Source organism: Lissotriton helveticus, chromosome 12 (genome assembly GCF_964261635.1).
Source record: "Lissotriton helveticus chromosome 12, aLisHel1.1, whole genome shotgun sequence".
NCBI classification, from domain to species: Eukaryota; Metazoa; Chordata; class Amphibia; order Caudata; family Salamandridae; genus Lissotriton; species Lissotriton helveticus.
The window spans coordinates 852,865,732-852,881,284 of record NC_136073.1 but is presented as its reverse complement, the minus strand read 5'-3'; the positions used below and the strand labels follow the sequence as shown (position 1 = coordinate 852,881,284).

At 50.0% G+C, this 15,553-nt stretch overlaps 1 protein-coding gene across 1 annotated transcript in view; it reads right to left on the bottom strand.

Annotated features, from left to right (window-relative positions):
• ANKRD24 (ankyrin repeat domain 24) overlaps nucleotides 1-12,066 on the bottom strand; it is an 85,218-nt gene extending 73,152 nt beyond the window's left edge. Inside the window, exons 1-2 of the mRNA XM_078668932.1 lie at nucleotides 12,031-12,066; nucleotides 8,781-8,963 (exon numbers count right to left, since the gene is read on the bottom strand). Of these exons, the coding sequence (XP_078525058.1) occupies nucleotides 8,781-8,963; nucleotides 12,031-12,066 (219 nt within the window). The remainder of the gene's footprint in view (nucleotides 1-8,780; nucleotides 8,964-12,030) is intronic.
• Nucleotides 12,067-15,553: the final 3,487 nt, after the last annotated feature.

Below are 15,553 nucleotides of genomic sequence, written 5' to 3'. Positions count from 1 at the left end.
TGCTGCAAGGTATGTGTATGTAGTATAGTTATACTGATATTACTCTGGATAGGACTAACAGTTTTCATTCCTTTTGCGGTGAGCAAAAATACTAATATTGTCCCTACTGAAATTGTAAATACTGACAGTGAGGAGCTGACAACACAGAGTGTAGCCAGACATGAGAGAGCACTGAGACAAACAAAACAAGACTTAGAAGCATCAGATGAGGGAGAACTACATTATCATGGAATTAAAAATAAGACGCGCATAAATGTTTTCGCAAACTTGTTAATACACTATGTAGAGACTATGGAAATTGAAGATTGCTATGTCTGCATGAAGCTACCTACCTCTGTGGCTGAAGGCGTGACATACCATCACTTGCCGCTGACATACGGAATCTCCTGTAGCATTTTAGCTAGTTTATTTTACAAAAGAGGACCGTTACAATACTATTACTCTAATAATGATGTGATCTTTTCTGAGCTTCCTATACGTGGGAACTTGAATCCTGTACATACCAAAAGCGACGTAATACGATATATGGGAGACTACTTTCTGACTATTGGTGATATTGACATAGGTGACGCACACAGAGATAACTTGACTTGTTCTTTGCGTGAGCAGGAAAAGATGTTCCTGAACATGGCAGAGAAAAGGAGAATTAAAATACAAAAGAAAGCAAATGACGAAAGTCAGAAAAGACCAAGGTGGGCTGAGAACATGGAAGGCACCTCAACTGGTGGGGCGGGTCCTGCTCTGTTGCTGGATTTTGAAAAGAAAGGCAAGCTATGTCTTCACCGCGAGAAGACTAGCTATTATAATAACATTTTCATTGGTTCCAGTGAATGCGAACATAATTACAAGGTAATTGGAGGTTGGGGTTTCAAAAATGGGTCAGAGCCTGTGTTTCCTGGAATTTATTATATTTGTGGGGACAAGGCTTATTTCAAATTGCCGGATCACTGGTATGGAAGTTGCTATTTTGGCATTGTCTTCCCGAAAATATACCATGAGAATGGAGTTGCTGGAAGCAGTGAAAATACTAATGGCTTAGTGCGTAGTAAAAGAGAAAGCATAGGTGAAATAATGGGTAGTATTTTCAGTGCACTGATACCTGGAGTGGGAGTGGTTCTGAACACTCACAGAATTTGCAAATTGTCCACTATAGTGGATGCGTTGTCTACTGACACAGCTCATGGATTTCTGCTGGTCAATACCGAAATGGTTGCGATCAGATCAATGGTTTTGCAGAACAGACTTGCTCTTGATACCTTATTAGCAAAAGAGGGCGGAGTCTGCCGGATGTTGAAGGCGCAACATTGTTGCACTTATATTCCGGACAAAAGTGTGCAGCTCAAAAGATATGTGAAAAACATTACTAATTTGGAAAGGGAACTCAAACCACTCGAGGTTGACAGTGCCTGGAAGAGACTGGTAGATGGTCTCTCAAATGTAGGTCATTGGTTTGCTAGCATAGGTAAAAGCTTATTGTTTAAGATACTGATGCCAATTGGAATTATAGGTCTTATCCTATTTTTCATATTTGCCTGTTGCAAATGTCGCAAACACACCGGAAAGCATCAAGTGAATGCCAGAGGAGTGAAACGAAGTGTGGATGAGCTTGAATTAGAGGAAATGAATAATCAGATATACAAAAGGGTGAAGAATTCTCACCCTACTAAAGATGAGAAAGAAAAGTTGAGCAAATTGTTGGAAGAGATAGAGATGTATAAGGTGTGAGAAGTTGGCATCTGGTTCCATTTATTTTGTGATGATAGTAAATATCATCAAAGAGGGGATTGATGAAGCAAAGCTTCGCATATTTTGCGACTTGCCGAATTCATGAACCTCGTCTATGTGTAATCCAGTAATAAGTTGTACGTCTTACTAACGTTTATTCTGTGTTTAAACGAAGTTGCCCGACGCTTGCCTATGTGTTTTACTAAAATAATTAACTCGAGTATTTTAAAATGGCCGCTGCTTGGAAGTAAGTGTCTGCGCATGCGTCAGTCACACTCACGTGTCCTGATGTGTTTGCAGAGTTGGAGGGAAATAGATGCGCATGCGTAATACATAGCTTTGCCAGTAACGTGGTACTGCTCGTGCCACTGCTCTTGTGTCTGTTTATATGTAGCTAACATTTAGGTTGCATAAGTATATTTTATAGTGATAAGTTGAAAGTACAAACCCTGTGATGTGTTTTCATAATGTTATTTCTATGTATTAATTTGTTCTCGCTTGCTTTTCATGTACCGCGGGGAATGGGGGTCTGACTGAACTGAATGCCATCTTGGAGGGCCTTTCTGCGCATGCTCCTCCATCTGGGGAACTGACAGCCTTGACTGGTGGAACTTGGCCAGCTGGCAGAGATGGGCAAGATGCTCCTGAGAACTGACCTGAAAACCCAGGAAAATGGAGCCATGTGTCCCTACTCGGCAACAATGTTAATTGTCAATTGTATTTCTCTGCAGTTTCTCATGGGAACCCCAATCTTGCTAGGCGGTACCCAGAGATGCAAATTAGGCATCCAAATAGTGTGTTATGATTGGTGTGTTACCCAAAACCTACCTTAGGACCAATCCAAATTGAGGGATTCTGACACTTTGCAACATTGGGGGGTGGTACACCGTCCCCAAACTGTATATCTACCCTGGGTTCACCTAGGGAAATTGTCCGACTTGTCTGGTTTAGCTGACCTGTCACTGACCCATCATACTCAATAGGTGACTGAAGATACAGAGCGCTGCGGAGCACTCTGTCCGAAATTGACCATAGACTAAGGTTCTACTGAACCTTAAAGTGCTGGCGAAGCACTTTGCTGGGAGTTCGCTGATCCAATCGGGGTCTTGATCGATAGCTGCAGAGAGGGTGGAGCGCAGGCGTTGCTTCCAAACTGCGGGTGTGGTCCTGTCCTGAGCGGTCCTGTCCTGAGGGTTTGCTGTCCTGTCCTGAGGGTCCTGTCCTGATTCCTAATCTGAGGGTATCCTGTCCTGTCCTGGGTGTCCATTCTGCACCTGCTGTCCATTGAGGGGTATCCTTCCTTGAGGGTTTCCTGTTCTTAACTGACCCGTGGCCAGGGTTTGGTTTTCACACCAGTCTAGGTAAATATTGCTCTAAACTCTTTAAACTTGCACCTTTCTATGTTTCTGTCTTTGCTTCAATAAAGAGACACCTTTGCACATGTTGATTTTTCCATGCTTTTTGCCGCAGCTATTGAAACGTAAAGTCAATTGCATATTTTCTTAACTTGTTCCTATGTTATCCTACCTTTTAGAAATCATATTTTGCATTGCAGTTTGTCATTTTCTGATATGGTCTAGAATGGCCTTACTTAAACTGTCTAAAGAATCTTTACCCTGAAAGCATAGCGTTTTTTTGTTGCATCTCATATTAGTATTTTCATGATTACCCTGACTTTATTTCTCTATAGTTATGTACTTTTCATTATCTTGGTTATTGATTGCCTTATTCTTGTAAACTTAAATGCTCAACGAAAACGAACTTTAGATAAAGCTTTTAAAACTTCCAGTTGTCCGTGGTCATTTACAAACAGTATTGAATGTCATTTTGGGTTGGTATTTTGCTGCCTTTCCTTTTACAGCTAGCTCCCTGATCCGTTGAGGTCATAGGTACCCGTGTCGGTGGATGGTAAGTCGGGTACGCTGAGTAATAACAGTAGGGAAACACACACAAATTGGTAGAGCCCGTGAAGTCGCCCGATCAATGTATATGGTAAATTGAAAGTATATGGGCCCTGAAGCGGCGAAATTATTGGCTGGGTTACCTCGCGCGCTCTATCATTACCACGCCCATGTACACACTGCAGTAGACGATAGGGAGTGTGTGTGTGTGTGTGCAGATGGCTTTTCTCAACTGCTTAGCCTATATTATTTACCTTTGGCTTGATATTTTTTACCTTTTGCAAAATAAGGGTGGTTACAGCCTATGCAAAACATGAGTGTGTACAATCTGTGTTCAGGTCTCAATATTTTTGGAAATAGGTTCCTAGGGGCCTCTATGTCACAAGGACACAACTTTTCGGTCCGTTGACTTTCCTTTTACAAGTCACTCTTTTCAGGAGTTTTCAGGCAGAGTCGCGTGTGTCTCATTAAACTAACCCAAGATTCCAGGCCCCAAAGTTCCCAGAATGCATTGGTCTAGGAAATAAAAGCCTAGGCTAGAAACAAGGTGTTCCAATGATGTCCTAACCCCAGATCGTACTAGATGATGTAGGTTTTGAAGTGAAGAACAGAAGAACCATTGTTTGAATGGCCTGGAACCTAAGATGGTAAGAAACTATTGATTATTGGCGTCTGTCCATAGCCCCATCTGTGGATATCTCAGATGGGGTCGTCATTTTTTGGACTGAAATACTACCAATTATTGATTCATGTATTTAGAGTCTTGAGGAGTCAGGAGCTGGTACTTTAATACTATTTTGTTTAAAACCTACAATATTGTATTGATTTTTAGGTCTGGCCCAAAAACAGCTTTCGATGGACTTTGGTCCAGCCTTTTTCAATCCTTTGTTTTCATTCCATTGGTTTTCATTGACATTTTAAACCATTGGTTTCCATTCACATATTAGTTCTGCCCACCACAGCCTTCGGCATGGGGTAGTGACCCGCTTCAGCCATTGGCTCTTCTACGCTATGATTGATGGCATTTTTTCCTGATCACAAGTGCACATCTGCCTAAAAATAAGTTCATTTTAGTGCTGATCCTGAATGGGTTAATACTTTACTTTTTCACTGCTTTTATATGTTCTTTCCATTTATAATCCTATTTGTAGTCATCCTTGTGTTTTAAAAGTTGTCTTCAGTAGCGTGAAATCAACAGTACATTTTCTTTGTGCCAATAAGAATCACATTTTCGTGTAATGTGCATACAAACAAACAAAAAAAGTTTATTTGTCTGCTCTAAGAATTTCTGCATGCTAGTTCTATTTGAATTATATGAGAGGGTATATTTTTTTATTTAACATTTTAATATTTGGAATTTGACCATCATGTTTAGCAGCCGCATGTTTTACTTTTCTTCTTTTTTATTTGTGTGGCTTATGCTTTCTAAAACAAATAAGAAAATAACCACCGCACCAGCGTGCCAAGACTAGACCTATTTGCTTTGACAATGCTTATTAGCACGAAAAAGGCCTTTGTGTGCTGTAATAAATATTTGAGGATAATTCATGTAATGTTGTATTGTTTCCCACAAGACACACTGAGGCAGGTAGGTGTATACCACAGGTTTATTCAAATCACAAATTTGTATATAACGAGCTAAGGGCGCCGAGCGTCTAACTGAGCCGAGCTCCGGTCGCCAACTGCCGTTCCTAGCATTCGCGCCTTCCACTTTCTACCATCTGCGCATGCGCCGCCTCTCCGCTCTAGTCTAATGCGTGCCGCGTCATCGCGTATGCGCGCATAGACTAGAGCGATACCACATATCTCCCCCCTTTAATGAAAACAAGGTTAAGGCGTTCCCCCCCAAAAGGTTGAGTGTCCTCCAACTGTGAAAGTGTCTTGGTGGGGCACCCAGGGGGGGGCAGGAACCCGCTAGTGTCCTTCCATCTCAAAGTCTCTATAACGAGAGGGCACGATAACTGCCCTTCCGCTGCGGGTGTGTCTTACCGGCATGTTCTCTCCCACTTCTGTCTCTCCTCGGGACACCCCAGCTTCTCTCGCATCTGCTCTCTGTTCTGCATTCGCCTGTACATCAGCCCCGTCGGAGATCCTGGCTCCCCGGACTTCCGCTTCACTGTCCTCCCTTGCACCTTCTACGTGGTTGTCTGTGCCGTGCTCCGAGAGGGCTCCGGCCTCCTGGTGATTCATGCAACTCTCTTCCTCCTCGACCTTGGGCCAGACTAATATTTTGTTGACTCTGGCCATGCGGTCTTGCGACCAGACCTTCCCGTCACTGAGGAGAGCCGCCCTACCACGCACCTCCTTGACTTGTAGCGGCTGGCTAAATTTACTTTCGCCTTTCTTTTGCAGAGTGGGGAGTTTGATCCTAACCCACTCCCCTTTTTCCAACGCCGTGTCCTTCGTGCTGCGTCGCTTGTCATAGTGGGCTGCATAAACCTTCTGGGCCTTCTCCAGATTGTGTTGCACCACCGCTGGGGACCACTTGCTGGTGATGGTCTTCTCCCTCCATACTACATTGTCCCGGGTGAAGGGATAACGTCCCCTAAGCACTTGGAACGGACTATACCCCACCACCGAGGGCGTTATCCGGTAGGCCCACAGCATGTTCATCACTTCCACCTCCCAGTCTTTTCCTTGCGATATGGCTGCCTGAATGGAGCCCATGAGCACCCTGTTAAACCTTTCAACCTGGCCGTTGCAAGCTGGATGGTACACAGCCGTGTGTTTCACCTCGATCCCATTCCTCTTCATGTATCTCCTCCACTTGTCCGACACAAATTGCGGTCCATTGTCACTGAGAATGGATTTGGGTATTCCCTCTCTGAGGAACACCGCGGTTAGGAACTTAAGGATCGTCTCCGTGTCCATCGACTCTTGTATGTCCACCTCCGGCCATTTGGAATACTTGTCAATTATCACACAGATGTACTTATTCACACCTCTGCTGTCCAGCACAGGCCCCAGAATGTCAATGGCCACCTCTTCCCAGGGGCCTTGCGGGGTGTCGAACTTCCCCAGAGCTGGTCTGAGTGGGCGGAGCACCTTATCTGCTCCTTGGCACTGTTCGCATTCCCTCACTTGCCTCTCAATATGGGTATCCATTCCTGGCCACCAATACATCTGCTTGACCAGCGCCTTGGTTTTTACAATGCCCAAATGCCCCTCATGGAGCATTTTCAGCAGCCTGGGTATCAATGTCACTGGGGGCACCACTTTCTCTTCTCTGTACAAGAATATCCCCGAGTCACTCAGGGACAATTCTTCTCTTATTTCGTAGAATCGTCGCACTCCCTCCTTGAGCTTCTTCTTGTCCGGCCACCCCACGGTAAGGTGTTTCCTTACTTCCATCTTTTCCTCATCGAGCTCGTAAGCCGCCTGCCATTCCTGTGCACTGATTGACATTTCGTGATCCTCCATGCTGGCAACCATCTCCTCTGTGTCCGGGGTCTCACCCGGCGCCTCCTCCATTGCGGCTGCCCGGCTGAGGTAATCGGCTACCTTGTTCTGCGTTCCTGGAAGATATTCTACATCATATGTATAGTCTAGCAACTTCAAGGTCATTTTCGCTATTCTCGGGGTGGCGGTGTCATGGCCCGATGATGTCAACACTTTGATGAGCGGCTTGTGATCCGTTTGAAGTCTGAATCTCGTGCCCCATATGAACTGACGAAACTTGCTCAACGCCCACGTGACCGCCAGCATCTCCTTTTCAATTACGCTGTACCTTTGTTCCGTCGGGGACAGCGCCCGGGATGCAAAACTGATCGTTTCCTTGGCACCATCTTCCCTTTCTTGCGCCAAGACGGCCCCCAAGCCCTTGTCGCTTGCGTCTGTTGTCACCACAGTTTTGCCGGTGGGGACATACCCTTGCAATGGGATGGCATGGCTGATACAGTCTTTAATGGACTCGAATTCGGATTGGGCTTCTGCGTCCCATTCGAATTTTGCATTGTTTCTGATTAGTTGTCTCATCCTGTACGTTCTAGTGGCAAAATGTCTGACAAACCGGCTGTAATACTCGGCCATCCCGAGGAATGACCGCACTTCCTCTTTGGTAGTTGGGGCCTTGGCTTCCTTTATTGCTTTCACATTTTGCTCCTTCGGTGATATGCCATGGGTCCCTATCTCGTGCCCCAGGTAGGTCACAGAGCGGGACCCTATTCTACACTTGCTCCATTCCGCCGTCAATCCTTTACCTTGCAGCACTCCCAGCACTCGATGAAGTTTCTTATCGTGCTCACTTTTGTCGGAGCCCATCACTAGGATGTCATCTTGGAAGTATTGCACTCCCGAGATGTCCTTAAACAACCTGTGCATAAGCTTTTGGAACACAGCCGCAGCGGATGCTAGGCCGAACGGCATTCTCCTGAATTGGTAGCATCCAAAGGGCGTTATGAAGGCTGTGTACTTCCTACTCGACGGATGCAGTTCTATCTGGTAATACGCAGACGTCAGGTCTATGGTGGAGAAGTGGGTGATGCCCTTTGTCCTAGCCAGCATCTCATCTATTCTAGGGAGCGGGAACCTCTCCACTATGAGGTTTTTGTTGAGCTCCCTTAGGTCCACGCAGAGTCTGACCTTGCCATTTGGCTTCTTGACCACCACCAAGGGCGATAGCCATTCCGCACTGTCCACTGGTTCGATGATGTCTTGCTCTTCTAGCTTCAGTAGTTCTTGGCGCACCGCCTCACTCGTGGACATCGGTATGTTCCGGACCTTATGCACCACTGGTACTGCTCCCTCCTTGAGGACCATCTTGTGCACGAATTTGTCCAGTTTGCCAACCGTGCCCTCAAAGACCTTGGGGTATGCTGCCTTCCAGTCTTCCTCCTTCGAGAGGGGCCATTCGTCTGTTAGCAAAATCTGTTCTTTCCCCCCAGGATTGAGTATGATACCGAGATCACCTGCATCTCTCCATCCCAGTACCGACGGGCCTTTTTCTGCTACATACAGGGTGCACGTGGCTGACCGTCCTCTGAATTCGAACTCCAGGTCCCTGCATCCAACCAGGGGGATGGCATTCTCGGTATACGAGATGGGTCTGATGTCTGGCGGCATTAGGTCAGGTCCTATGACTGGCGCGAAGTCCTCATCCCATATCGACCTTTGTACAATGGTCCAGGGGGACCCTGAATCCACGGCCACATGTACTTTGACGCCCCCGATGAGCATGTCGGTGCGGGGCTTATCTCTTCGCTTCCCGGACACATCCAGCACTTGATCCTCTATGCACAGGACCAGATCATCCTCATCCAAATCGTCTTCCTCACTTACGTTGGCCGTGGCTGCATCGATGCACTTAACAGTGGACTTCGTCCCTTTCTTCCGGCAGACCTTTTCGAAGTGACCAGTCAACCCACAGAACGAGCACCTGGCGCGGAACGCGGGACAACGCCTGTCCTGGGCCGCGTGTGCTGCACTGCCGCATCTGTAGCATGCGAATTTTGTTCCCGGGCCGGAGCGAGCCATCTGTTTCCCAGACCCTCTTATATCCTTCCTCGGGTCTCCGTAATTGCTTTTGGGTTTGCTGGATTGTGGTGCCTCATCAATCTTGTTGATCATCTGTCTCGGCCCACTTTCCCTTTTCGCCGCGTCTGCGCCTCTCTTCGACATTTCCGCCTTCTTGACCATCGCCACAACTTCTTTCAGGGTTGTCTCGTTCATTGCCCATAGCTTGTCTTGAACCGCTCTGCTGGTGGTGTGCATTACAATTTGGTCCTTGATGTATTCATCCTGCAGGTTCCCATACCTACACGTGATCGCTAGCCGGCGAAGGGCTGCCACATAATCGTCAATGGACTCTCCCGCCTCCTGTTTCCGCTGTTGGAAGTTATAGCGGTCTATCGAGACGCAAACCGCTGGGCGGTAATGACTGTCCAGGTCATCCAGGGCATTCACAAAAACATCTGTCTCCGTTGCACCCCTCTCCTTGGGCACCAGGTTCTTAAACACCCTCACCCCTTCCGGGCCTAAGTTGTGGAGCAACAGTCTCTTTTTCCTTTCCGGCGTGTATTCACCTTCACTCTCATCTCCCAGAGCCTCAATGTAATTTAGGAAATAATCTTTCCAGTCTTCCCATTTTAGTTGGGGTTCACCTGGTCTAGGTAGGAACGGGACTGGTGCCATCAGGGCTGACGCTTGATTCGCCATTTTTCCTTCGCCTCTAGGTTCGCCTTCCTGGGCCCTCCGTTGGGTGGGTTCACCAGACGCTCCTGCGCTCTCTGTAGTGTCACCTTGGCCCCTTGGGCTCCCTGGGGTATTGTCCCTCGCACTGTGCGCAGTCTGTGCGCTCTCCCCCCCTTCCTCTGGCTTGGGGGAGTCTCCCTTGGTTGCCAGGTTGCTGCCTGGGGGCTCCTGGAGTCTTGGGCCACACTAACCTGGCTTGTAAGGTTGGTGTTTGGTTTCGTGCCGTGCTGCTGCGCTGCTGCCACGCCCTTTGCTCTTCCTTGCCGGTGATTTGCCTTGCTGACTCTTGAGGGTGGCTGTGGGGGTGTTTGCTGTCGTCCCCTGCACCTGGTGGTGTCCGGGTCCCAGCCTCGTCGCCACTGTAATGTTGTATTGTTTCCCACAAGACACACTGAGGCAGGTAGGTGTATACCACAGGTTTATTCAAATCACAAATTTGTATATAACGAGCTAAGGGCGCCGAGCGTCTAACTGAGCCGAGCTCCGGTCGCCAACTGCCGTTCCTAGCATTCGCGCCTTCCACTTTCTACCATCTGCGCATGCGCCGCCTCTCCGCTCTAGTCTAATGCGTGCCGCGTCATCGCGTATGCGCGCATAGACTAGAGCGATACCACAATTCACACAGCTCTAAGTTCATTTCAAGAATTGCGTCTTGTATTTCCTGGTTTAAGTTTTTATTTCAAGGTGAAAAATACTTACTTTATCTTATTTCCCCAATATTTTAACGAGCCGTGTGAGTGGAATGCTGTCCAGACAACCACGTGTGACGTACAATGAGGGGGACAGTGGAAGATGCTATAAAAGCGGCCACAACGCGGCTATTGTTACACACAGTGATGGCGGCTCCTGCTGCTTCCCTTCCTCGTGCATAATTTACCACCAGGCTGACAGGCTGGTCTGCTGGCGTGCCAGTGTCTGCTCTGGATAGGGTGACCAGGCGTCCCGGATTTGCCCGGACAGTCCCTGTTTTTCACGAGCTGTCCCAGCAGATTTCAGGAAATTAAGCTCATGTCCCTGTTTTTAGAGAGGGTTGACTGAAAACGGTGGCAGGTATCTTTTTATGTTTTGCAAAGCAGGGGTAGTTAGCAGCTGTTATAAGAAAGCAATTTAATTAACAGGCCTGCTACTGGCTTTCATAAATGGCATTTTAGGTCTTACTGCTTCTTTTGTAATTTTCTGCTAAGGAGCACTGTCATTCTGTGCACTGGGTTCAAGTCAAATTGTAGTCCTTCTTCTATTTTTGGGAAATGTCCCCGTTTATGGCTTTAACCTCTTGGACGTGGGTTTATTTCCTGTGCTGTTCGGGAGAAATAACCGGCGGGTGGGATTCGCCAACCGTGACACATGATGGCCGGGAGCCGTCACAAGCATGCAAGGGGTTAAAATTCTGGTCACCCTAGCTCGGGAGGAAACAGGACGCTCTCTGAGGCACCCGAGACACCCCTGAGCGGAAGAGGGTCACAGACGCTGCACACCTGACCACCCGCACCAGGCTCATGTATGCACCAGCTGCCAAAGGGCGTGTCCTTCCCCATCCCGGCCAGGGCTCAAGCAGTCCCATCACACCCGGTGCACGTGTCAGGAGCCACCATTCCCATCTCTCTCAAGATGCACGCCTTGCCCTCAGGGCACCTACCCAGTCTGGGGTTCACTAGCCACAGTGCCCCACCATGCTCATCTGACTCAGGATGCTAAGATTTCAGGCAATGGGTTAATAATATATTTTGAAATTTTAAGAAAACTGCCAAAAACGTTATGTCCCTCTGTGGCAGCATATTGCTCCGCTCCAGTGCTTAATTTGTAAAACAAAAGTAAGTGCCAGGGCCCTTCTCAGGAGGCCACTGCAGCTGCACCACCCCTTGCCCCTGCCAGCGCTGGCATTGACAGTACCAAACCGGCTACTAACCATCACACTCCTACAGGTGTGGCAATTCAGACTATTTCAGGCCCCCAGGGCTATAAGAATGGCTTGGGTGGCAGGGATTAGTCATTCTTATTTTATATTGAATTAAAAAACAACTGTTGTTGTGTTCTTTTCTAATTTTGGTTGACTGTCCTGAGTGAGTGTTGACTGTTAAGTGCTGGTGCCGAGCACCTGAAACCACTGGCACAAATTAAGCACTGCTTGAAGTGTAGAGTCGTCTGAATGTGTAAGGGGTTGGTGTGGAGAGGAGAATAAGAGGGTGCTGATGAACTTGATTTCCGATTTACTCGCCTCAGCTTTCTTGAACTTGGACTTGAGGCTCTTCATGGTGGAGGCTGGCGAGCTCTCTGGTTGATGCGCTATCCAGGCTCCCTCGATACTACGCTCTCATCGTCTCCTCGACTCAGTAACTTTGAGAAGCAGCTCAAGGATGTTCACGTGTTGAGAGCCTGAAACACACAACAAAGAATGAGGTCAACCTGCTGTGATCCACCCTACGTCTCACACCTCACTCTGCTGATACCTCCTCCCAAACTCTGCTCTCAGCCCAAGGCCGTTAGTAGGGTGGGGAACTGGGGGAGGGGCATTATTACCCAGGCACTGCGCTTTTTAAGGGCCACGCGCTCCTGATGCAAATGAAGCAAGCATCAGTAGCGGCTGCTACCGGCCCTCCATGCCTCTGACCCTCACCCCTCTGGACACCTCTGACCCTCACCCCTCTGCACACGACCCTCACCCCTCTGCAGGCCTCTGACCCTCACCCCTCTGCAGGCCTCTGACCCTCACCCCTCTGCAGGCCTCTGACCCTCACCCCTCTGCAGGCCTCTGACCCTCACCCCTCTGCAGGCCTCTGACCCTCACCCCTCTGCACGCCTCTGACCCTCACCCCTCTGCACACCTCTGACCCTCACCCCTCTGCACCCGACCCTCACCCCTCTGGACACCTCTAACACTCACCCCTCTGACCCTCACCCCTATGCACACCTCTGACCCTCATCCGTCTGCACACCTCTGACCCTCACCCCTATGCACACCTCTGACCCTCATCCCTCTGCACACCTCTGACCCTCATCCCTCTGCACACCTCTGACCCTCACCCCTATGCACACCTCTGACCCTCATCCCTCTGCACCCCTCTGACCCTCACCCCTCTGCACGCCTCTGACCCTCACCCCTCTGCACGCCTCTGACCCTCACCCCTCTGCACACCTCTGACCTTCACCCCTCTGCACGCCTCTGACCCTCACCCCTCTGCAGGCCTCTGACCCTCACCGCTCTGCAGGCCTCTGACCCTCACCCCTCTGCAGGCCTCTGACCCTCACCCCTCTGCAGGCCTCTGACCCTCACCCCTCTGCACGCCTCTGACCCTCACCCCTCTGCACGCCTCTGACCCTCACCCCTCTGCACACCTCTGACCTTCACCCCTCTGCACGCCTCTGACCCTCACCCCTCTGCACACCTCTGACCCTCACCCCTCTGCACGCCTCTGACCCTCACCCCTCTGCACACCTCTGACCCTCACCCCTCTGCACCCGACCCTCACCCCTCTGGACACCTCTAACACTCACCCCTCTGATCCTCACCCCTATGCACACCTCTGACCCTCATCCGTCTGCACACCTCTGACCCTCACCCCTATGCACACCTCTGACCCTCATCCCTCTGCACACCTCTGACCCTCATCCCTCTGCACACCTCTGACCCTCACCCCTATGCACACCTCTGACCCTCACCCCTCTGCACGCCTCTGACCCTCACCCCTCTGCACGCCTCTGACCCTCACCCCTCTGCACACCTCTGACCTTCACCCCTCTGCACGCCTCTGACCCTCACCCCTCTGCAGGCCTCTGACCCTCACCGCTCTGCAGGCCTCTGACCCTCACCCCTCTGCAGGCCTCTGACCCTCACCCCTCTGCACGCCTCTGACCCTCACCCCTCTGCACGCCTCTGACCCTCACCCCTCTGCACACCTCTGATCTTCACCCCTCTGCACGCCTCTGACCCTCACTCCTCTGCACACCTCTGACCTTCACCCCTCTGCACGCCTCTGACCCTCACCCCTCTGCACACCTCTGACCTTCACCCCTCTGCACGCCTCTGACCCTCACCCATCTGCACACCTCTGACCTTCACCCCTCTGCACGCCTCTGACCCTCACTCCTCTGCACACCTCTGACCCTCACCCCTCTGCACGCCTCTGACCCTCACCCATCTGCACGCCTCTGACCCTCACCCCTCTGCACGCCTCTGACCCTCACACCTATGCACACCTCTGACCCTCACCCCAATGCACACCTCTGACCCTCACCCCTCTGCACACCTCTGACCTTCACCCCTCTGCACGCCTCTGACCCTCACCCCTCTGCACGCCTCTGACCCTCACCGCTCTGCAGGCCTCTGACCCTCACCGCTCTGCAGGCCTCTGACCCTCACCGCTCTGCAGGCCTCTGACCCTCACCCCTCTGCAGGCCTCTGACCCTCACCCCTCTGCAGGCCTCTGACCCTCACCCCTAAGCCCACCTCAGCCTCCCAATAATCCTTTGCCCTTTGACTCCAATATTTGCCCGTCTCTAACTATCTGATCACTCCTTCTTGGACTCATCACCCCAACATATCTTTGTACTTTGTTCTGAAATCTCTCCACCCCTCGCCCTTCATACCTATCTTCCTGAACAGTAATAAACCACTGCCACAACATCTACATGGCCCCCCTCGCAGCCATCGTCAGACTGCACGGACTCAGCATAGTATCCTACGCCGACGACACCCAGCTCATCATCTCCCTCACCAAAGACCCCACCACCACCAGAGTCAACTTAAATTACTCCCTCACACTCCGATGCAGTGTAGCGAGGTCCTAGATGACTCTCATCTCCTGCTGGGCAGCGATGGGTCTCTCTGACAGCCCTCACTGTCCCGCGTTGTGTTCTCTTATGATGGACAGAGCTCTCCCCCATCCTGCCTTTCAGGCTCCTGTCACTTGATCTGAGAGCCCGGCCTGTCTCTCTCTGCAGCCATCCAATGGGCGCTGCCGCCTCTGCTCTGGCCCAGCACCCAGATGGCTCAGTCAGAAGGGATCACATTTCCCAAGCACTCGAGCCGTGGAGGCTTTCCTGCTCACCCGACTGCCCCCAGGAGGAGGCGGGCCCGACTCTCCTGGGATGAGAAAGGGTTCACGTTTCTACAGAGCCCGAGACAGGGGCATCTGAAAGGGCGCAGGTCAGGAAAACCTGACATGTCTTCTCACAGGGCTATTCTCAGCACTTTAAAGGGAAATACAGAAGTGCAGGCACTCCATGCCCACAGTACCTGTCTGCTCCTGAGAAGTGCCTGTAGACTCCCATTATAAGTATTGCACCACTGCTGAGAAGTGCAGGGACTCTCCCTTTATAAGTATTGCACCACTGCTGAGAAGTGCAGGTACTCTCCCATTATAAGTATTGCACAACTGCCGAGAAGTGCAGGTACTCTCCCGTTATAAATATTACACCACTGCCGAGAAGTGCAGGTTCTCTACCGTTATAAATATTGCACCACTGCTGTGAAGTGCAGGTACTCTCCCGTTATAAATATTACACCACTGCCGAGAAGTGCAGGTTCTCTCCCGTTATAAATATTGCACCACTGCTGTGAAGTGCAGGTACTCTCCCGTTATAAATATTGCACCTCGCCTGAGAAGTGCTGGTACTCTCCCATTATAAGTATTGCACCACTGCTGAGAAGTGCAGGTACTCTCCCGTTATAAATATTACACTACTGCCGAGAAGTGCAGGTTCTCTCCCGTTATAAATATTGCACCACTGCTGTGAAGTGC